At 40.3% G+C, this 22,887-nt stretch overlaps 1 protein-coding gene across 11 annotated transcripts in view; it reads left to right on the forward strand.

The window, feature by feature from the left end:
• DOCK10 (dedicator of cytokinesis 10) overlaps positions 1-22,887 on the forward strand; it is a 164,506-nt gene that overhangs the window by 86,603 nt on the left and 55,016 nt on the right. For 10 of the 11 annotated variants that reach the window (XM_074877692.1, XM_074877696.1, XM_074877687.1 and 7 more), the window contains exons 8-16: positions 2,574-2,757; positions 4,409-4,494; positions 6,610-6,693; positions 7,610-7,765; positions 9,284-9,505; positions 10,253-10,375; positions 10,773-10,855; positions 18,838-18,960; positions 20,241-20,320. In XM_074877692.1, coding sequence (XP_074733793.1) covers positions 2,574-2,757; positions 4,409-4,494; positions 6,610-6,693; positions 7,610-7,765; positions 9,284-9,505; positions 10,253-10,375; positions 10,773-10,855; positions 18,838-18,960; positions 20,241-20,320 — 1,141 coding nt within the window. The remainder of the gene's footprint in view (positions 1-2,573; positions 2,758-4,408; positions 4,495-6,609; positions 6,694-7,609; positions 7,766-9,283; positions 9,506-10,252; positions 10,376-10,772; positions 10,856-18,837; positions 18,961-20,240; positions 20,321-22,887) is intronic. The other variant, XM_074877689.1, reaches the window with a different exon arrangement.

A 22,887-nucleotide genomic window follows, 5' to 3' on the forward strand; every position in this document is an offset into this window, starting at 1 on the left:
AAAACAATTCCCTACCAAGAGAATTTCCAGTAGCAGAACTAAAAAGTAATACGCACGCACACACATACAAGCACACAATCCCAAGTCAGTTTGAAAAGCCAAGATTTGACTGACTCTGTTGACCCGAGTAGCTCCAGAAGTTGTTCAGTTTTAACTGATTCCTGTGCTGGGTCATGGCATGTAATATAAGGACTGGAGCAAGTGATTAACAACAGATTGGGTAGGAATCTTCTAAATCATCTCTGCTGCTGGAAAAAAAAGTTCATGGAACTTTATTCTCAGTGTCTTGGGTTCTCGCTCTCCTCCTCTGCTAATCAGTATCAGATTTTGCCTCTGTTCCTCTTAAATAAAAATATTACTATCATCTCACCATCTGGCTTAGAAGCTATTCTTAGTAACTTGTTGATATAGGACTGTACTGAGAAGTAGTTATCGTATGTAGAGCTACAGGATACCATTGTCATGTTACTTGAGACTGTTAATGAAGAAAAATAAAATTGAGTGAAATGGCCAGTTATGGGTGGATGAATTGTTTTTAATTTGTCTGCATCACTCCAAGGTTAGATGTGTCAACAAAGTGATGGCAATTTTCTGGAATACTGAAAACAAACCACTGGCACTGATGTCTATAGTCAGTGGTTGTAAAAGTTTGAAGTAATAGGGGGTAGGACCCGTCGGTGTTCTTTCAGATTTAAGTAAGGAGAGAAAATTGGTGCAACTGTTTCCATAAGACTAAGAGATAAAAGCTTCACTAATTTGTTAAATTTGAGGGGTGAAGCACATTATATTAGATCACATCCCTCTGTTTAATTTTATTGAGCTGTTTCAGTAACTAAGCACCTGTTAATTCTTATGACAGAAATTGATGGATTAACCATCTACTGCAGGTGAAATCTGGTTATACAGAACAGATCTCAGAACTCAATGTGTTGCCAGTAGACTGGGCATTGGTTCTTATTCTATACTTGAAAAGGATAGCATTGCAATGACTGAACAGTACTATACCTCACCTTTTGCGTCCTGCAAAGAATTGTTGAAATCACCTTAGTCGTTTTTAAAATCTTTCTAACCCAAAGATGGCAGTGGGAAGTACCCATTGTAATCTTTTCATGTGGAGGGATTTGTCCTGTTGCAGTCTTCTGGAGAGATTTACTGGTTAATCTCCTTTCCAAGTTTAGACTCATATCAGCCGGAAGGTCTTTCAGAAAAACTGAAAAAGTATAAAATTATGTAGAAATATTCTCATCCTGACCATAATGTTTCTAATTTTATTAGATGCTAAGAAATTGTTACCTTTCTGTTTTTGTTAGCAGCATCTGTAAACACCTTGAAACAGAAGATTTTATAAACTGTTCACAATTAGCTTAGACCTATTCAGGTCCAGCCTCAGCAGTCAGGGATGGAATAGTCTGACCACAAGCTGACTTTGCTTGCTTGCTAGTTTGAATTTGGTGAATTCAGTCCTGTTCTCATTGAGCAAATATTCATATGACTTAGCACTACTTAGGATCTTGTTGAGTGTCTGGTGTGGTGGTAAGGTGTAAGAGACTTGGGCCTTAGAGGTGTTCTCTAGAGATAACTACAACTCATGTAGCAGCTGGACATGAGCCGGCAGTGTGCCCAGGTGGCCAGGAAAGCCAACGGCATCCTGGCTTGTATTAGAAATAGTGTGACCAGCAGAAGTAGGGAGGTGATAGTCCCCCTGTACTCTGCACTGGTGAGGCCACACCTTGAGTATTGTGTCCAGTTTTGGGCACCTCAATACAAGAGAGATATCGAGGTGCTGGAGCGACTGCAGAGGAGGGCAACAAAGCTGGTGAAGGACCTGGAGAACAGATCCTATGAGGAGAGATTGAGGGAGCTGGGACTGTTTGGTTTGAGGAGAAGGCTGAGGGGAGACCTCATCACTCTCTACAGCTCCCTGAAAGGACATTGTAGAGAGGTTGGTGCTGGTCTCTTCTCACAGGTAATTAGTGACAGAACAAGAGGGAATGGCTTTAAACTGCAACAGGGGAGGTTCAGACTGGACATCAGGAAAAAATTTTTCACAGAAAAGAGTGGTCAGAGAGTGGAATAGGCTGCCCAGGGAGGTGGTGGAGTCACCATCCCTGGATGTGTTTAAGGGTCGTTTAGATGAGATGCTGGGGGATATGGTGTAGGAGAGAACATTGTAGAGTAGGGCTGATGGTTGGACTCGATGATCCCAAGGGTCTTTTCCAACCTGAATGATTCTGTGATTCTAATAGTGTACTTCACCAACAGAGGTCTTTCATTATTCCACTTGGGAGAGGTATTCCTTGCTGTAGTTTGAAGTGTTAGTGTCCATAGTCTTAGATTTCTATGGCTAAGTAGAAGATGTGTATTTGGCCATAGAAGATCTTAGGTGCACAAAGACCCAACAATAAATTAACATTAATATCACACTACTTGGATTTTCTTTAAAGCCACTGAATTTTGCTTTAATGTTATTTTTAAGGAGTGGCCATATACATGTCCATCTTATGGATGTCTTTTTATGTACCTTTTTGTAATTAGTTCTAGTGTTTATTTTTCTTTTCCTTTTGTTCCAACAGAATAACAGGCTTAGGAAACATGCCTTTGAGTTGAAAATGAATGACCTCACATACTTTGTGCTGGCAGCTGAAAATGAGCAGGATATGGATGACTGGATTTTCACTCTCAACAAAATCCTCCAAATAAATCCAGAGGGAACCATTCAGGAGAGGAAAAGTGCAGATCTCACTGATCTGAAACTTGGTAAGAGTGAATAGTCTCTTGCATTGGGTTTTTTTAAATCAAATGAAAAAAATTGAACCTTCGGATATCACTACTGAATCATTTTAACTGTCTGAGTCTGTAATGGATTCTGCACCTATTGATTTCTGACGAAGCAGCACCAGTCTTTTGGCAATCCCCGAACAATGTCAGCTAACTCCTCACAGATCATTTTCAAGAGGCTGTGGGGGAGGTAAAGCTGCTCCCCACAAAGTCAGCAGGAGCAACATGGCTCTGCTTTGCATATGCAGCACTTTTTCAAATATAGTCCTCTCTGTCAATGAGCTTGCTCGTACTTTGTGTTTTACTGTCTTGGAAGTCTGAAGGTTTTAAAGAGTTTTGTGCTGGAGAGAGGTTAGATCAGTTCTTTTTCCAGCATTTTGTTTTCTTTAAAAATCAGGAGCTAATAATAATAATAAAAAAAAAATCCCAGCTGTGATATATTGCTCTTTTCCTGGAAGCATATTAACTTTTCATTTCTTGCTTTTGTGAATTTGCGTATTAATATGATTTCACTGTGGAAGAAAGAATTGGATGCTCTCTTATACTGCACTCTTCATGAGGCAGTAATTCATTCTTCCACATAATAAATCCATGCTCAGTTTGGATGAACCCCAGCTGAAATTCTAAGACTGAGAATACTGGAAACCTTGATAGAGATTTGAACTGCTTGTGCTCTGAGCTGAATCAAAGCTTTGAATCCACGTGCATCTGGATCTTGGGGAAGTTCAGAGCTAATTGAAGGCTTTATCCTGTTGTTTATAATAAATTCTGATTTTGGAGGGACAGGATACTCTTCATATAGCCCAAGATGTTTTTATAATTTGGAGGAAGAAGAGACTTGCGCTTCAGAATCAGATAAGTACTTTTGAAAATCCAACCCATAAGGGATGTTAGTTAAACAGGAAGAAATATGTACCTAAAAGGTCAAAGACATAAGGCTAACAGAAAACAGAAGTCTCTACTGGTAAAAACCCTGATAACAAGCAACAGGAATGTGCTATGGAGTTAACTTGTCAAAAGGCATGATGCTTTTTTGGCAGAAGAGCCCTAAATGGTTGTAATGACTTATTTCACTTTGTGCTGAATTACCTAGTGAAAGCAGAACAATCTCTGGTGAGCTAAGTAAAGCAAAGGGCTTGCTGTATAGTGCTGTTCTCTGGATCTATAGATTTGCCGCTCATGGAATCCAGACTGCATCCCTCCCCTTCCCAAAGAGCAGGTAAGGTCCTGCCTGCCTCACTGAAGACTCCCTTTACTGGGAGTCCAAAATCTTTCAGTTGACATAAACCCTCGGTGTTGCCTCAGAACAGACTGAGAAAGCAAAGGAAGGTGTGTGTCTTTTGGGGCATGAATATTTGTCATGGATGAATGTCAGATGTTTCACTGAGTCAGACCTCTTGTTTGAAAGCTTAAATACAGACTAAGTTACATGAAGCACTGGTGAGAGATGAGGTTGAGGAGGACAGAGCTTTACATTAGTATCTCTTCCATTTGTTAGCCTGATGATACTAAAGGGAATAAAAAGAAATACCATGGGGATAGGTTTTTTGTTGGGTTTTTTTTTTTTAAACCCAATGGTAATAGTAAGTATAGTAAAAACATTTGTGTGGTTTTTTTTCTTCTTTTCAAGACCCTGCAGAAGTTTCAGTGAGTTATGATTGCTCTCAAGAAGAGACTGATTCTTCAGAGAACACCTTGCACCCAGACTTTGCAAAAGTAATGCATGTTATATTTATCCTTATAAACTTAGTGGAAAGTGAAAAATGCCTGCCAATAGAGGATTATTAATATTGTGAAAGGTTTGAAAATATAGCACAGTCCATTGTGATTGTTAAAGCCATGACAAATGACAGGAATAACTTTCTTTCTGAACAGCTGATGGCTTTGTTTAAATGAGAAAAGCTCCACTGAATGTAAAGAAAGTAAGTGTTCCTAGAGTGATTTGATTGTGAAGTCAGTAAGGGTCTGGTCCCTGCAGTTATCTGTGAAATATTTACGCTTCTTAACTTATTTTAGAAGAGTTTGGCCCTTGGAGAGCCAAGATTTCCTGTGTGACTTGAAAGGAAACAAGCTGTGAACTGCTCATCACCTTCTGTAATTTCATTGAAAGATTCATGTAGTATCAGGGGAGGCATTTTGTCCTCTGGATCTCATAAACTGCTTCATGTGGATGAGATAATTGTAGACAGTGCTAAGAAGCTTTTTGATGAAAAGCTAGATTGGAAGTATTTCACTGCTTTTCCTTAAATGAATGTATGATCTGTTTGTAATCTTTTGTCAGCGAGCTACTATAGATACCATCTATACAGCCAAATGCTATTTGAGGATGTTACTCCCACAGATTTGAACTGAAAGCTGTATATGCAAATGAGGACAGAATTTGGTCTACATTTTACTGTAGGTTGTATTGATATATATGAAGTGGTCACCTAGAATTTAAAAAACAAAACAAAAAAAAAAAAACAAACAACAAATCCAAAATAAAAACAAAACAACCAACTAGATTAAATGTAGCTGAGTTTATGTGTTAAGGACAATGGTAGTATCTGATTGCCTCATCTGTGGATAGATACTTTCTAAGTATTGGCTAATGCAGATATCTCAAAGGTATCTTAAAGACCACAGGTGGCCTGCAAGACTGAAATAAATGGTCTGTATGTTGTGTGATGCTTGTATTGACCTTTATATGGTTAATTGCTGTTCCCCCTGCCCTTGCTTTATAGCCTGGCTGCAACAGTGATCTGTGGCCTGTCCCTAGTCCATGATGGGTATATCTCCCAATCCCATTTCTAACCTAAACAAGTACACCAGGGACACATCAGGACCTGCTTCTGCAAGTCAGCTCATGGGTGGGGCATGTTAGGAAGTGAACACAGAGCTTTTGGTCTTGCTGTGCGGATTCTGCTTGTTACTTAATGTGTGTCAAAGATGTCATGCTATTGTGAAAAACACAAAACATTGAACAGAACCTGAACAAGAGCATAGCCTGTACCCTTTCAGCTAAGGTTTGTACTCAGTATTGGAGTTGTGGACTCCATTAATAATTCAGAGATTGAAAAATAAAAAAAGTAAAGAAAAGCAGAATGCAAAGAAAGTCTGAAGGAATTGTGCCTGTTTAAACTGAGAAAAAAGGTTTCAAAGGTATCCTGAGGGATCTATAAGGGGAAGGGAATGCGTAGGGTGTACTTCACGTGTTGGATGAATGGGCTTCAATAGTGGGGGTAGGAAACAGGGTAGGAAAGCACCAGGTGGCTTCAGGAAGTTGTTGAGTTGATTTTTATCAGGGAGCTTGTTATTAATGTAGGCATGTGTCTGTCAGAAATAAAATGGGTGGGACTGATCCTGCCTTTGGCAGAAGGATGGATGGGGAGAGGACTCCCAGCCTTACCTTTAGGTGACACACTGCAATCTGTGTCTGCCTACCTGTAAGGCTGAGCTGCGCTTTCCTGTTCCCCTTTCTGCCCTTCCCCTGACACAAGTGGTTTTCTGTGGGACTGGTAGTGTTCTTTTTATCTTGACTGGGGGATCCCTAGTGATTTTAGTGTAGTGATCCACCATTCTGACCTCTTACGCAGTGGATTCTTTAGTAACATAAATGAACTTGAATTACTTAATTGATCTATGAGGGGTTCCTTAGAAGTATATCATGGCCTGAAAATCTCTGCTTCACAAGCGTATCACCTTCAAAGAGTGCTTGAAGGTTCTTTTGGATAACTACTACAGAAATGAGAAGTGTTCTTACAAATGAAACATTGATCATTCATTTAGAAGTCTAACAACTATGGATTTCTGTCCTTATGTAGAAAGCTAATTTATTATCTGTCACCACAGTACATCACAGAAACAGAAGAAACAGTGAAAGCCTCTCGAAACATGGAGCGACTAAACCTTTTCTCTTTGGATCCTGATATAGCAGTAAGTAAATTTTTTTTTTCCCCAAGTTCTTAGAAGTTGAGGATGGAAGTAACCTCTGGAGATTATCTAGTCCAGTCTAGCTAAGCTTTGAATCATTGAAGCTGAAAATATTACAGGAACAGAACCTTCTCTTGGACTGGGAATGTTACAAGAACAGTGTTTGTATTGTTATTCATTACACTGAATTTGACTACAAAAACATGCATGGATATAAAAAGCAGTGGGAAGGTACAGTTGGAGGTACAAAAGGCTACCTATGTGAAAAAATGTTCAGCTGGAAATGTAGGAAACTTCTTTTTATCTTCAGCTTCTTTATCATTTAGTGTCAGAGTTCACGATTCAAATAACATTATTTCTTGCACTGAATATACATTTGCTGGTGATTTAACTGGAAACTAGTTAAAAAGATGATTTAAGTAAAATCAGGATCTGTATATATTCAAACTTGAGTCTGTTGTCAATCAACTGTAGCACTGTTAGTAAAAATATTAAGTGAATTGAAATAGCCATGTGGTGTATAAGTGAGGGGAGGGGAAAGGTCCAAAATCTAATCCTAAAGTGTGGTGTTATAGTCTGAAAATATGTGGCTGTTTAATCTATATGAGGAAATTAAAAGCTAAAGTTTCAGAAGCAGTAAGTAAAGAAGAAATAAATCTGGTTTAAAATTATTGGAAACCTAACTTAGATCCCTAATTCTGCCTCTGACCTTGTAAATGCCCTCAGGCAATCTTTTTGATTTTCTTCCTAATCTATAAATTAGGAATAACACTCATTTACTGTGGTAAAATGAAGATATCCACAGTGACTTTTTGAGCTTTTGGGGTCCTTCACTGATTCTCAAGACCTTTAAAAAGCTTTCTTAGTTTTGGAATGCCATGCTTTTCTCATGTATAACAAATCACCCAACTTATTTCAGTTATTGAATCCTCAGAAAAAGGAGTTTCCAGGGTCAAACTCAGTGATCAAGCCATTTGAAGAAAAGCCTGCAAGGAGGATCCTGATAACTTGCAAATCCCTCAGTTTGAATCTCCAGGCCTGTGTTACTGAAAATGAAAATGATCCTTCAACCAATGTAAGCTTTACTTAATTCCCTGTGATTTTTTTTTTTTAAATTCTTTTTTCTCTCTTTCTGTGTGCTTGCTACTTTGAAAAGAGAATGTAAAAGAAAAGCTGTATCCTGCACACATACTGCATTCACTCATCCTCCACTGCCCATCCCTTTGGACAGAATAATGAAACTGATGAACTTTTCTATAAACATTTTGATGCTGATTTAGATTGCAGACTTTTAGCTACAGTTCACTGGGGAAATAAAAATGTTAAAATCCTTGAGAATTCTTAACAATTGCTATAAGAACAGGTTTAAACTGCCAAGACCTATGTAGGGAAGCAATTGAGTATCAGTTGCTGGTGAACTGTTTTTTTGTTTTTCAGAGAGAGACCAGGGACCAAGCAGATTAAATTACAGAAGAGAAAGCAAAATAGAAAGGACTGGATGCTTCATCTAGTGGAAAAGCCCAGCTAAAACCAGGACAAACCAGAAAATTTTGCTTATTCTTACTTTAAGAAAAAAAGGCAGGGAAAAGCAAGATGTAGCTGTCAGTCCATAGTTTTTAGATAGCTCTCCTCTGAAGCAGGAAAGTTTTGAGAAATTAGTGTCCTGGCAACTCAGCTTTCATACATTACATATGAGGCATTGATTTTATTTTTTTTTTTCCCTTCTTCATTTGAAGATGACCTCTACATGAGTGCATATTCAGCATGATGTAATCAATACTTTTTTTTTGGCAGACTGCAATAAATGTTTAAATGAAGTTGTGATGACTGTACCAAGGGCATGTGCTAACTCACTACAGAGGCTGAAAAAGCATAGAATATTGTACCTGCCATAGTTTGTTCCTTATCTCCAAAGTTTAAGATTCTAATTTCTGGACAGCTCAGAAGGTGTTATTCTGAGATTGATTTATTTGATCAAAACTGTGGAGGCTCTTTGGAGGTTACTTACAGTCATAGGACTTAATTCCCTGGTACTATGCAATGGAATAAATGGGTACTGTCAGAGCGGTTTGAATGCTCTTGGTTTCCTAGCAAAATGGAACATGTGTTTCCCACAGAATAATACACCCATGCATTTGTGTTTGTACCAGTAAACATTTTTCATCTGCTTACATTTGTCATCTTTGTGCTGCATTTTTGACAATCCCCGGAAAGCCCACCCTCACTCTTCTTTCTTGTGTAATGATCTACATTTTTTAAATCCTGTAATAAGTTTCTCTGGGCTCTATTCATTTACTGTAATAATTATTTGTGACAAATACATTTGTGTTTTATTCTGCAAGTTTCTAAGTTAGCTGTCAATTACTGTTCTGGTGCATTGTTAACAAACTACCTCTAAAAGCCCCTGAAATCACATGGTTGGAAACTAACTTTGGCGAGGCTGTGTGTGAGCATGTGTTTTTAATGAATCTCATAATTTGTAAATAATATTTGTTTGCTTTCTTTTTTTCTAGCTGCAGGAACCTATTAAAATATAGAGTTTACCCCATTGCTCTCAGTTACCACTAAATTATGTTTCTGGTGTTTTCTCCAGGTAGAGCCTTTCTTTGTGAGCGTGGCACTGTATGATGTCAGGGATGGCAGGAAGATCTCTGCTGATTTTCATGTGGATTTGAACCACACACTCGTTAGACAGATGATTTCAAGTTCCTTGCTTTCATTAGAAAATGGCACTGTTGAAAATACAGACTCAAATGAAATGGAAGAACCACAGGTGAAAGGGTTCCCAGAAGAATGGCTGAAATACCCGAAACAGGTATTCCATGTGTGACTTGCATGACTTAGCGACTCGTGTGACTTATTTTAGTTCAGTAGTAGTATTCATTTTCATCAGAGAATTTATCTGTACTACCAGTGGTTCTTGTTTTCAAGAATACTCTTTTTTTGTATATCAGTGGTGCTTGTGTACAGATGCTTGATTTTTGAGCTCCCTGTATAGACTTCAAAACCATTTACAATCGAAACTTTGAAAAAAGTTAGTGTCTGTTATTTAGAGAAACCACCCATGTTTCCTGTGCTCTTTGGTTTCACTTGTTGACCTCTCCCAAACCAGCCAAACAAAATCACAACTTAAAGTGACACCTAGATGCTGTATTAATCTCAAAGGACTTTCACGTTCTTGCTGTAGCTGTAAGCCTTACTCCAAAACCCCATACATTACCTTTTCTTTTCCCTGTCATTCCCCTGAGGTGTGACTAATTTAGGCCAGCACTTAAGTACTGTTCAAGAGGAACAGTTAGGTTAGGTGATGCTAATGTGGTCATACTACTTCTCGACATGAGTCAGTCTGTTTGCAAGGTGCTGCATGTGCACAAGCTTACTTCAGCGCTAGCACAAAGATTTTGTTTTCCATCTGGATGTATTGAATATGTAGAGATGATAATCCTCAATAATCCTTTCTGAGTTTGGTTTGTTGCTGTTACCCGCAACAGAGAGCATGGGCACTATTTTATTTCTCCAGTATTGCAATATACTTTTTAACAGTTGTCTCTTTTATCCTTAGGCTCTTTTCTCCATAAGTAATCCTCATTCTGAGATCGTATTAGTGGCAAAAATAGAAAAGGTGCTTACGGGAAACATTGCCAGCAGTGCTGAACCTTACATTAAGAATCCTGATTCTTTTAAGGTAATGTAACAGAAACATCCATTTCTTGTCAGCTTCAGCCTATTGGAAGCTGAAGACATTGCAAATTGTGCTCGCAAATCTCAGTGAGTTGGGGTAGGCACCTGTTTCTGTCTGAGAGCAGGCTGTGCATCTGCATTGGGTATATTACAGAAAACTGGAATAATAACTGTAACATGGTTCTGACCGAAGTGATGGTGGAGGGGTTTAATTCATCATCATATTCATCTGTGATGTCTTTGCTGCCCACCCAGAACCTTCTGTTATGGGCAGTATCAGGCTAAATTGTTTTAGGGACACTATAGCCTCTTCAGCAGAGGAGTACTTGAATGTAGTCTGTGCTGCATTTCAGATATTATAATGATATTGATGAAATAATTAATATTTTCTTTTTTTGCAGTGTGCTCAGAAATTGTTAAAATCCAATAAACAGTTCTGCAGCAAGCTGGGAAAATACCGTATGCCATTTGCTTGGTCAGTGAGGTATGTATTAATTATCTTTATAATTTTGTAAGCATCTTATACCTTATTCTGCTCTTGGACTTGTATCCTTTTATTCTCTTCCACTTTTTCTGCCTGAAGCTAAGCAAAGCTTTCTGCATGGTCAAGGATCGCAGAAGATCCTGCAGCTTTATTATTTCATTGCCCTATTTTTCACACAGCTGAACATTTGTTACTTTCTGATTAAATGTTACTGTGGTGGAATCTTTTCTTCAGGTATGTAGTGAAGTTGACAGAGAGTAGCAAAGGTGGTTGACAGAATATCAATTTATCGTGAGCTCCCACCAGTGATTTGGTGCTAAAAATTACCAAAGATATTTTGGACACAGTTCTCACAAAAATTTCCTACAAAGATAATTACGGCCTGAAATAGGGTTGCAATAGCCACCTAAAATACAAGTGCACAGGTTTGAAGCTCTGTTCTTGTTATGGTGCCTGTCAGGTTTTAGGAAAAATCTAACCAAGGATTTGGAGATTATGGTGCCCCTGAAACAGTGCCTTGGGGGTGATACTGAGGGATTATGCTTCAGGTACTCTTGGCTTTTTAGTGGTTAGTAGGTGACAGAGAGCTGTTATTTTCTTGTTTGGCAGGTCAGTTGGGTTTTATTACAGGTCAGTGCAGTGGCAGTAATGGATTTTTGTTTTTCTTCTCTCTCCTCGTGGGTAATTTCTTGCTGGTATCACCTTCGAGACTGATGTATCCCTGTGCCTCTTGATACCCTCACAAAACCAGATATGGCTTTCTTTTCTTTGTTCTCCCTTCAAGTTTCCATGTAATTCCTTGCCCTGTTCTCTCTGTTTTTTCCTTCTCAGTCTTCTGTAATTTCCTCAGCTTAGTGCTGCCCTGGGATGAGAGAGCTCCCTGACCAAGACCCTCCTGTGTGTCCCTGTGACAGCTCTCCCCTCTTTCTGCCATGCATAGAGTAGGAAATATAAAATTTTTTACTCCCTAGCTGTCAACTGCCAAGTGAAAACATTCCTTCTCCTTTGTGGCTTCTGTTCTGACCATGGCAGGCCAGGTGGAGAGCTGCCTGAAGCTGTAGAGTGGAAGGAGGAGTGCGTGCTAGGTGAAAAAGTCATGTTGTGGCACTGGCCATGACCACGAGGGATGGCTGTGTGCCTCTGCTGTGGCAGTATGGAGCACCAAAAGTGTAGTTTACCCTGCCACATGTAGCGTGAAGCTTATGATTTTGAATATGGTGCTTAGATGGCTGTCCTGGGTTTGAGTGGTGGGGGGTTTGGTAGCAGGGGAGGGGGGGACTACAGCGCTGACTCCTTGTGAGAAGCTTCTCAAAGCTCCCCCAGCTCCACGTCGGACCCATCTTTGCCCCAAGGCCGAGCCAATTAGCAATAGTGGCTGTGCCTCTGTGATATTGTATTTAAGAAGGGGAACCTGGAAGGAGTTGGGGAAGTTGCGAGGAGAATATCTGTGTGAACACCGAGGTCAGTGGAAGAAAGGAGGAAGGGGTGAAGGTGTGCTGGAGCAGAGACCCCCCCCTGTATCCCATGGTGAGATGGCAGGGCCACCCCCCTGCCACCCATGGGGGTCACTGGTGGAGCAGATACCCATTTGTGGCCTGTGGGGGTCTCCACACCAGGACAGGTGACTGCGCCTGAAGAAGGTCGGGACCCTGTGGGAAGAAGCCCCTGCTGTTGTAGTTCGGCACTGGGAGAGCTGTAACATGTGGGTGTGACCCACACGCCGGTGGGAGTGACTCATGTCGGAGTTGGTTTGTGGAGGACTGTCTCCTGTGAGAGGGGGACCGTGCTGGGACAGGGGAGGAATGCCAGGAGTTCCCCCACCCCCAAGGTGGAAGAAGCAGCAGGACTGACTGCACCCCCCATTCCCCGAGCCCTGTGCCACTGGGGAGTGGAAGCAGAGATATCAGGAGCAAAGCTGAGCCTGGGAAGAAGGGAGGGATGGGGGAAGGTGCTTTCAGGATGTGGTAACGCTTCTCATGGTCCTACTCTGTCTGTTACGTGTTACTGTTAGTGTCTGTATTAAATTTGTGTTCTTTTTTACTTCCCCTAACGAGTCTGTCTTTTGCCTGTGACCATAACGGATGATCATCCCTCTCTGTCCTTATCTCAATTCCTGAGCCTTTTGCTTTACTCTCTCCTTCCCAGCGTGGAGGGGGAAGTGAGCAACTGTGTGGTGCTCAGGTGCCCTCTGAGCTCAAACCACAACAATGGCAAAGGAAAAAAACACACAGTAAGGTACGGCCATTTGAAAAGTTCATTTATTTTTTTATTGACATACATTTTTGTCAATGTCCAGTAAGAACAGGAGAAGTATGTGCATGCTCAAGAGAAAAGCAGATAATGTGTTCTGATCTGTCATTGCAAGCTCAAGGGGATAATCGTTAATATTTACTACTTCTGTGTAGCCAAAGGGCCATTCATCAAAATTGTATTGATGGGTGTCTCTTGGGTTGACAGAGCTACTTTTAGTGTGTAATGGGCTGTACAGTGGCAAGAGGTGCTGGCTTGGCATTAGACTGACTTGAAGCTTTTTGTTAACTCCATCCTGCCTTCCTGTGGTCTGTGGCAGTACCACCAGTGATATGTCCTGCAGCTCACTCATGGCTGTAGCTATCTTTAGGTGGCGTAATGTTTGTAACTAGTTCAGGGTTTGGCTAGTCACTCATGCATGTGGAGAAGGCTAAAACATTCCTCCACATCTTCAGGAAATCTTATCTCGAAATGTTTCTTGCCAAAAAAAAAAAAAAAATATAGAAAGGTTTTCTTATTTTGAAGGAAGTGCATTTCCTTTTCATAGGATTCTCCAAGTGCAACCCCTAGTTGCCTCTCGGTGAGAGGGAGTAGACAGAAGCAGAGTTCACACTGTGCCATACTGTACTGGGACGCAGATGCTGGGCCATGTACGTGCCGCGGCTGTACTGCTCAAGCGCGTTACATAGTACTGTGCCTTGGCTCAGAATTGTAGCTGCAGGTCTGTGCTTGCTCTGCCTGAGGGAAGTCTGACAGACATGAATGAACTTTTACTTCTATTGCTGTAAGGTGGATAGCACCTTAGATGCCCGTCAAACTAGGGTGAACTAAGAAAATGGTGCTTTTCAGAAGATTCGCTTCTCCTTTCAGTTCTGTGTTATTTCAGATATTTTATTAAAATACCAATTGGCAACTCCTTGGTCATCTCAGACATAGTATTATAACTGCATAAATTTATTTTGTAATAACAGGCAACATCAATGTGGAGTAAGGAATAAAAAACTGGTTAGATCAAGCTTGCCTCGTAAATAGTGCTGCATGAGATTTAAACCTGCATGTGAGTTTTCTGAGTTCTAGTAACATGGTATATGATACCAGAAGCTTCCAGTGACCACAGCCATGTGAGCAGAAGCGTTTTCTATAGATGGATTGTTCTACTTAGCTGCTACTCATCTAAGTGGAGCACAGCAGTTGCTGCTGCTGCACACAACAGTATGTATTGGGTAAATGAACAGAGATTTTCTTTTTGGAATTCCATGCAGAATGGTTAATTGGCACAGGCTGGAATGTGGCAAAGGACATAAGGTAGGATGAGAGCAGTACAGCTCTGTTTGGGAGGAGCTTGCTTGTGTGATGCTCAGTACAGTGGGTATGGGAATATCTGTGAGTCTGAGCCTTCCTCAGTCTGTTTCCTTGAGAGTTTTTTGTCAATGGAAACCCTTGGCTCTTGTCCCATACTTTTTCAGTTTTGGAGATGGCAATGACTTGTTTCATTGAGTATTCTCTCCGAAATTACAGGCTCTTTTTTCAATGCGCAGTCCAGTCTTAGAAAATAAGATCGAAAAGACCTCCCCATTATGCTGTATTTTTGCTTTCCCTAGGACAGGATCAGATAAGTCCTAGATATGTTCATTAGCCAATACTTCTGGCTGTGATTTCCTAAATATAAATGGGAATACTTGTAGTGTTAGCAAATGCACAGTGAGTTCAACATTTTGCAGTCTTGTTCTGTGTGCATTACACAGGTGGCCTGCACATGGGCAGAGGACATAGCTGGGGTTTGTGGACATCCCTCAGTTCCAGCAGGCAGTATTTTTGGATGGTGTCCTAATTCAGTGCTTCATTGCCCATACCATTTAAAAACCTTTCCTCTCATCTGTAGAATTAATTACAGAAAATATACTTGGGTGTTTTTATCAGCTCTTAAACCCTTTCATTATAAATCACATTATGAGATAACATAGTTTAAAAATCATTGACCAAATATACCACATGTATGATCTTGCTGGTATCAGTGATGTTGCACAATATTTAGTTCATTGGGTCAAACTCTGCACTCATTTACATCTGTTTATGTATTAACATTACTCAGGACTCTTTTTGGTAAAAACGAAGTATAATTTGGCCCTATAAAATCTATTTCTATTTTCACAGCTTGAAAATAGAAGTTTCCACAGGAGGCTATCACACTGCAGGGGAAAAAATGGTTTGGCTGTGATAAATAGCAAAACCTTGGGTTTGGAAATGTGTTTTCCAGTTATTTCATTCTGGCATTAACCACACTCTTGGTTTTGTATGGAAATTTTCCCCCCTTAAAGCAGTTACAGATGGCCATGGTGCAATTTTTTTTATATATACATTCAGGGAGCCAAAATCTTGACAGTTGAGTATTGTGCATGTGACTGAAACTCTTAATTAGCTCATGTAGCATCCAGTTTGTTAGCGTCATTCAAAAACATGACTCAGGGTTCCTCCCTGATTTCTTGCTGGTGTTGGTAGGATCTGGTGTCTGTATGCTCTCGCAGGTATAATTACAGTATGTGTTAGAATTACAGTGTGTCAAATCAATCTTCCGTTCTCGTATTCCTGCCAGAACTGCCAAAGTTTGCAAATATGTGCCTAAGCCACATATTGTAGATGTGGGGAACCTTCATTCACAGAGATTAGTTTTTACACTCTACAATTCCTTCAAATCTTCTTTGCCCTTGTAAACTTCCCGTTTTAGAGCCTAATGTTTGAATCCTTCAACAGCTTGTGCAGCTGCCGATTTGGTTCTCAGCTAGTGTAGGTTGATGTAGCTGAAGATTTGCAGTAGCTGCAGATCTTGCGCTGAATCTCTAACCCTGGAGGTGGGCAATTTTTTCCACAAATAGTAAGCCACTACCTAAAACGTAGCTTTTTCAATGTTAAATTATGAATATTGTGTAGGCTTTCCATGCTTAAAGAATTTTTATGATTGTGGACTATCAGCTAACAATGTCAGAAAAGTAGAACCATAGAAACACTTTAAATACTGAGATGACGTTTCAGTGTCTTTAGCAAAATCTGTTAATTTGTTTTCCCCTAAATAAACACCTTTAGAATCTTTTCAGGGTTTTATTCTATGAAATTTTTCTTATTAAAATCTCTCTGGTAAATAAGTAACCAGCAGTAAGGAATTGTTAATATATTAGACAACTATCGGACTCCTGGATTGTAGGAGTGTTTATTACATTTCCTTTTCTTTGATGTGACAGTTGTCATTCTTAAATGCCTTCGGTGTGTTCACTGTGGCAAGGAGCACTCTTGCAGTTACTGAACTACAGACATAATACACATAATACTTGCTGCTCTGGCAGTTCTTCAGCTTTAATGAGCCAGGGGAATGGAGACACCAGTACAGTCTGACCAGCAGAAGGCCATCTAACTCTTCCCTGAGTGCATAAAACACAGCTGGTTTTAAGCGTTACCTTATTTTTAATGGACATCTAAATTGCTCTTTTCATGACAAGAGCTTTACATAAATGGATTATTGTGTGTAAGTTGGAGGGGTAAAAGTGCTTACCTGTTTTGTATTGTGGATGCCTGGTTTCATGCCTTGAATTTTGTCCTGGGTATATTATTTAGGCTGGGATATGCTGCTGAACTGAGGAGCAGTTCTAGAGGTAGGGTGTATGATACCTTGGGAGCACTGGGGAGGAGTGGTTGTAGGCAGGAGGACTCAGTAAAGTCCTTCTGACTCCAAACCAGAGTGGCTGGAGGGGGAGAGGTGATGATGCCATGTCCCTGTGCCTCCTGGGAGGCAGCGCTCAGTACTCACTGACGCAGAGTGAGCTGCTTCCAGCACAGACCTGGTTCTTTTTCCTTTTACACTATAAACATCCCCAGCCCTGCTTTGGGAAGTGCCCCTCCACCCTGCTGTGCTGAGCAGTGGTTTGCTCAGAGTCAGAGCCTGCACTGGAATTAGTTAAGAAGCTCCAGCAGAGCCTGGGTTTGCTCAGCATCACATTGCAGAGCCCAGTGGCACAGCGGAAATCACTCACAGAATGTTTCAGTCCTCTCTGTTAGTTTGGAGAAGGAAGCAGTGCTGAGTCCAAGAAATAGCAGAGTGTCACCAATACTGTAATAAGTATTAAATCTTATAATTTTGTCTTTCTTTTTTTTTCCTGACAGCAGTTTAATAGGATTTGTAAACTAAGTGGTGGCTGCCAGAAATTAGGTCTGGTTTCTTCCTAATAACTTCAGATTTTTGACATGGCATGTTGGTGTGGACCTTATTCCCTCTAACGGCTGGAGGCAAAAATCTGATAGAAGAGAGTTGATTATTCTCTACAGTTACAAAGAAATGAAATAGTGGTGCCTTTCTCAGTTAATTAAGTTAAGACATGGTGCATTTATACTTATCCTTGGGATCCTCTTCCAAAGGTTTGCTTCATTATTTTGCATCTGGCAACAATTTGTGCTGGCATCAATTCTTCTTCTCGCTGGCAGCGGAACAGAGAAGTAAATTAAGGAAGCAAGATTGGCCAAATGATTCACAGAACAGCACTTAGTGTCAAGAACATTTTACTTTTGTTAAGCAATGTTTTTGCATACTACAGTTGAATCCAAGGTTCATTAATTTGGATGGCTGTTACATTATCCAGTCCAGCCAGCGTGTGTGACCCTTGGGGATATACAAAGGGCACTGGAATGTCTTAATTAAATCCTGCAAGTGTCAATGGGCAGGAATGGAAATATCTGGGAATGTTTTCCTGTGCACACAACAGCTGATACTTATTGTTCCCAGTTATAGACAGATACCCTTTTTTTCCATTTCATGTAGCACTTTGTGGCTGGTTCACCAAAAATTTAGTCGATGCTCCACAAACTTGTTTTGTGAAGGAAAGCTAAGCCCCAGTGAGTTGGTCTCTTGCTCCTAGAAGAACAGAATTAATGCACAGGAAGATTCAGTAGAGGTCTCTAACCTGGTTCTACAAAAGCATACATTTCTTTACGTGATGAGATGTAGCGGTTGGGATTTGACATCTTGCTATGATTTCTGTTATTTAAAATTATCATGATTTTCATTGGATAACAAGTTCTTGGATGAAACTACCTATTGATGTAATGAGTTTTTTCAAAGAGCTTCCTTAGAATAAGGAGTCAGTCTCTTTGTTGAAGTGAGGAGTCATGTCCTTGATGTGTGAGGAAGATGGTAAAGTCCCATCAGGCTCAGGGGTAGTGGGTCTCAGCCAGGGAAGGTCTCTCTGGGGCTGCCCCAAGAGCTTGCCGAGAGGCTGGAGAAGGCATCCTTGCAGCCACGGCAATGGAGGGGTGGGTGGGAGTGGAGAGCTGGCTCCGGTGAGGTGCTGTACGCTTCCAGCTTTCTCTAGTGAGACTTAGCTACAGAAGAGGAGGAAAAAATGGTGGATGCTGAACTAGATGGTGATCTGTTCTAGCATTAAATCCCAGCAGCTCCAAACTGTGAGCTGCACCTGAGGTCAGTGGGGGCTATCTGCATCGTGTAAGATTAAACAAGGTCTTAAGTCTTTGCAGGACTGGGACTGCACATGCAAGTAAACTGAAACTGCCTGTGCTCCTGTAAATGTACAGCTCAGAAGAGCTTTCTTGTGTGAAGCTTTGCAGGGAGCCCTTGAATTTGTGTCAGAATTCAGATCATAACCTTGTTAAAAGATTACATGACAATTTCAAATGTTCAAATATATGTATGGGTGAGTGTTTATAAACATGTAATTTTTCTTTCTTTATAGACCGGTGTTTAAAGATAATCAGGGAAATGTTGACAGAGACTCACGATTCTCACCTTTATTCAGGCAAGAAAGTAGTAAGATTTCCATGGAAGATCTGATTAAACTAATAGCAGAATACAGAAGGTAAGGAACAGTTTTTAATTTGATTTGAGAAGAAATAAAAGCTTTATAAAGATGTGCAGAACAATTTTTACAGCTTTTTTTCTTCATTTAACACAGTGTGCCGAAGTGGCCATATTAAATTAGTGTTTTTCACATTAGACTATTACCTGCCAAAGAGTGCTTTAGGTTGGACTTTCCAGGAAGACTGAAACATCATTTAGCACATTAATAAATGTTATTGTAACCTAAAGACAGTGATTCCTTAAATTGGCTTCCATCAGGGGAGATGCAGGTGAAGTAACCAACAAGAGAACATTATCTCAGGGGAAAAAAAGAAGAAAAAAAAAAAGAGAAAAAAATGCAAAAGCATTCTAATGGTTTCCCCACTCCTTACTTTTGTTTGAGTCTCCGTGACAAACTGCAGAGTGAACATTGGAAGGAAGAAACTTCTCCAAATGTTTGACAGTGTGTAAATAGTGAATAGCAGTTTGGCTGGATAGTCTCCTACGCAGGTGTAAATGAGCAGAGTCTTTGTTTATACTGGATAAGTGACATAAGAATTGAACCATGGATTTCTTCCTGTCCCTTCTACACTAAATATGTCTAGAAATGAATTCATCTAACTAACTTCTCCTGTTGATTTATATAAAATCAAATCATAGAAGGATTGACTGTCAACTACAGGGATTGGATTGGGCCCTTAATCTCTTGTGCCATTTTACTGGTCAGCAAACTTTACTGAAATTCTCACTACTCTTATTCGAGTTACCACTGCCAGGTTTGTCTGTCTAAAGAATCTCCTAGATAAAAGGAATTTAGCATCACAGTTTTAGCACTTCTCAAATTGCTTGGGCACGAGGAATATGTCTTGGTCCCTTTTTAGCACGGTACTTGTAGAAGCCATGATACTGTGAACTCCTCTTGTCTCAGTGGCCATTGAATTCCTTTTAGAGAACATTTGATTCAGATTTTAGAATGAAATATGGGTAAGTTAATTCTCATAAAGTTTGGTTCATCAGTTTCTTCCTCTTCTACAAAATATGCGATAATATTGCTTGCAAAGAGAAGGCAGGAATGAGGCCAAGAAAGAAAAAAACCAAATAAAAACCAAACCAAACCACATTTCTTTCCTGATGTTGCATTTGATTTGAATTTAATAGCCAATAGGTATATGTTAAATGTGTTTAATATATATTTATATCTTAAATCAAAGTCTGTTTTTTATTTTAGAGTAATTCCTCTGTTGGGTCTCATCTCCCTTGTTCTAATCTCCTAAAATGTTTTCATTTCTGTCATTGCAGAGCAGAGAAGATTAGTAAAATACAGACTATACCTGGCTGTTTGGAGATTGCAGTTGATTGTGTTCCTTTGGAACATCCAAGTATGGTTCCACTTTATAATTAATTATTATAATTAAATAGGACATTGTCATAGGCTTTCCAGCCATAATTGCTGCCTTGAGACAGTTCTGGCACAACTGTCTGTTGTTGTATAGAAAAATGTATGCAGGGGAGTGTTCTTGATGTGTTTTCATTTAATTACACCATTCTTTGTTTCATCCTGTACCTGGTGAGATACACCCCAACTATACAGAATAGAAAATTCTGAATCCACATGTGATGAAAGTCCAAGGACCACTTTTTGGTCTATAAGGGATTAGGCCAAAGAGCTGAGTGGGTTTCTGTAGCTTGAGGTTAATAGGTTCGCACTGTTGATGGGCTGTAATGCTCATACCCTTCGTGAATTAGCATGGATGGAACACGCAGCAGGTTTCAAGAATGCAGACTAGATGGAGGACTTCACTCAGAGGCCACTCTGGCATCAGTGCGGCAACTGTTAAGAAAGATGCTTCTAACTGGATCCTTTTATCTCTTAAATTTTCTGTTTCAAGGGACGCATTTCTTTGATCCGCTGTTGCAAAAAGCTCGGGACAATTGAGTTCCTCTGAAGTCTATCAGCACACATCCTTATATCATCTTCATATGGTATTAGATAAAAAAATAGTTTCACTAACATTTCAAAAGCAATATTGTTTTTGAAATTAAAAGAAACTTATAGCTTGGTGTAGGCAAAATGGTCCAAAGCAGCTTGGGCCTTCTACTGTTACCTAACTTGGTGTGCCCTGTGGCCAAGTGTAAGTCTGGCTTTAAAGGGTATGTGCTAGTAAGGTGCCCACTTCCTGTGGAAAGTCAATGAAAATGTCCTCACTCTTTAGAGTAATGGCTTTCTTTGCTATGGGAAAAATTTGTCTTACTCTGAGTAAAGCTGTAAAATAATTTATAAACTGTACCAGAAAACTTCCATGCTGTAGGATTCATTAAAATCTCCATGAAAACTTTTCTTGACTTAAGCCAGCTCTGAAGGAAGCCTTGTAATAGCAGCAACCAGTTCTGTTCTAACACCTCCTTCCCACCCAAAATAAGTCATGCTGGGCTAGTGCTAAAATGCTTTATTGTCAAGAAAAGCCACTGAAAAGGAAGTTGGCCAAAGATCTTGTCAAGAATTGTGAGTACAGTTGTGTCTCTAGGGACCAGCTCTACCCTGCTTCACATTAACATCAGTTTGCATTAGACAACAGAAGTAGATCTTTGTTTTTATAAGACTTTATTTCTATAGCTACAACAAGAGCTGGAGCCAGTGCTGTATCGGGGGATGTTGTCTGACTGCGTTTAACCTGAAACAAAAAATCTGCCTTTTCTGCTGCATGGGGAGAAGCCAAACTCCCATAACTCTAGCGAAGGGAAAGAGAGAAAAAGCTTCCTGAAGCTGCCACCTGTGCTGCATGGTTCCTGCTTGTTGCCCTTTGCGCTGGAAGGTCAGGGCCCCAAAGCTGGCAATAGGGCAGCAGGTACTGTTGCTGCTACATCCCCTGCTTCTTCCCCTGAAAATACCCGTTAAAACACCAAACTGTGAGGATCCATTCTTGTGGAGTGCAGTCATGGAGACTAGCTTGTAGCCAAGAGCCCTGTGACTGGCAGCAAATTGGGCTGTTGCCTCTGTGTGCATGTCTGTGCGATGGAAGTGAGGCACAGAGGGACCAGACCTTCACAACTGGCTGCAGGAGCCTTCATCTTCTAGCTGACTTCTTGCTGTTGTTACTGCTTCTGCTCGCACCCTACAGGCTATTGCTGCTCTCCTATCTGAGCTATTGGTATTTAAAAACTTCATTTATTACTTACTCCCCTTTTTGTGTTCAGTTCAACACTATTTCTCTTTCCCTGTGGATTTTCTACAGGCTACTGGAAGTGCAGTGTGTGGAGGGAAAGACTTCTGCAGAGAGGCCTAAGCACTACATTCTAATCCTTGGGTTACTCCCCGGATTTCTTGAATGAAAAACAAGGTTAATTATGTTCAAAAATGGACATAATCAGAATGCTTATAAATCAAGTTTGAGGGGCAGCTGGCCAAATTGTAAGACATAACGGACCCTCATACTTTAAGATGGGTTGCCTGAGATTTGCTCAAACAGAAAGCTGCCTGTCTTAGCTTTGTAGGCCAAGAGTAGTGAGCAGAGTCTCTCAAGTACTAAGAATGTTAGAAGCAGAAGAGCAAACCTTCTGAAGTTTATATGTGACCCAGAGTATCTTCGCTGACCAACAGAGGAATTTGCGTGATCATCTACAGGGAATTACTGCTGGCACTGGGGAGAATAAACCTTCTCAAGGCTGCTCCACAGCAGGCAGTGGTAGCTTCTGGCTGACAAATGCAAGTGATTAAATTTAGCTGTTCCCTTTTAATGCTGCTAATTTTGATTAGGAAAGACAGAAGTTTTCATATATGAAAATATATGAATATCCATATATGGATCTTTCCAGCTGAATTCAGGAGCTGTGTCTGTTGGCGGGGTGTGCAAGTCAATCAGAAACATTCATGTTTTTGTGGGCCACAAGATGGGAAGAAAGTTTCCAGTGTCTATTTGAAAGAAATCAAAGAGAAACCACCCTGCTC

Source organism: Strix uralensis, chromosome 9, assembly GCF_047716275.1.
Source record: "Strix uralensis isolate ZFMK-TIS-50842 chromosome 9, bStrUra1, whole genome shotgun sequence".
Lineage (NCBI taxonomy): Eukaryota > Metazoa > Chordata > Aves > Strigiformes > Strigidae > Strix > Strix uralensis.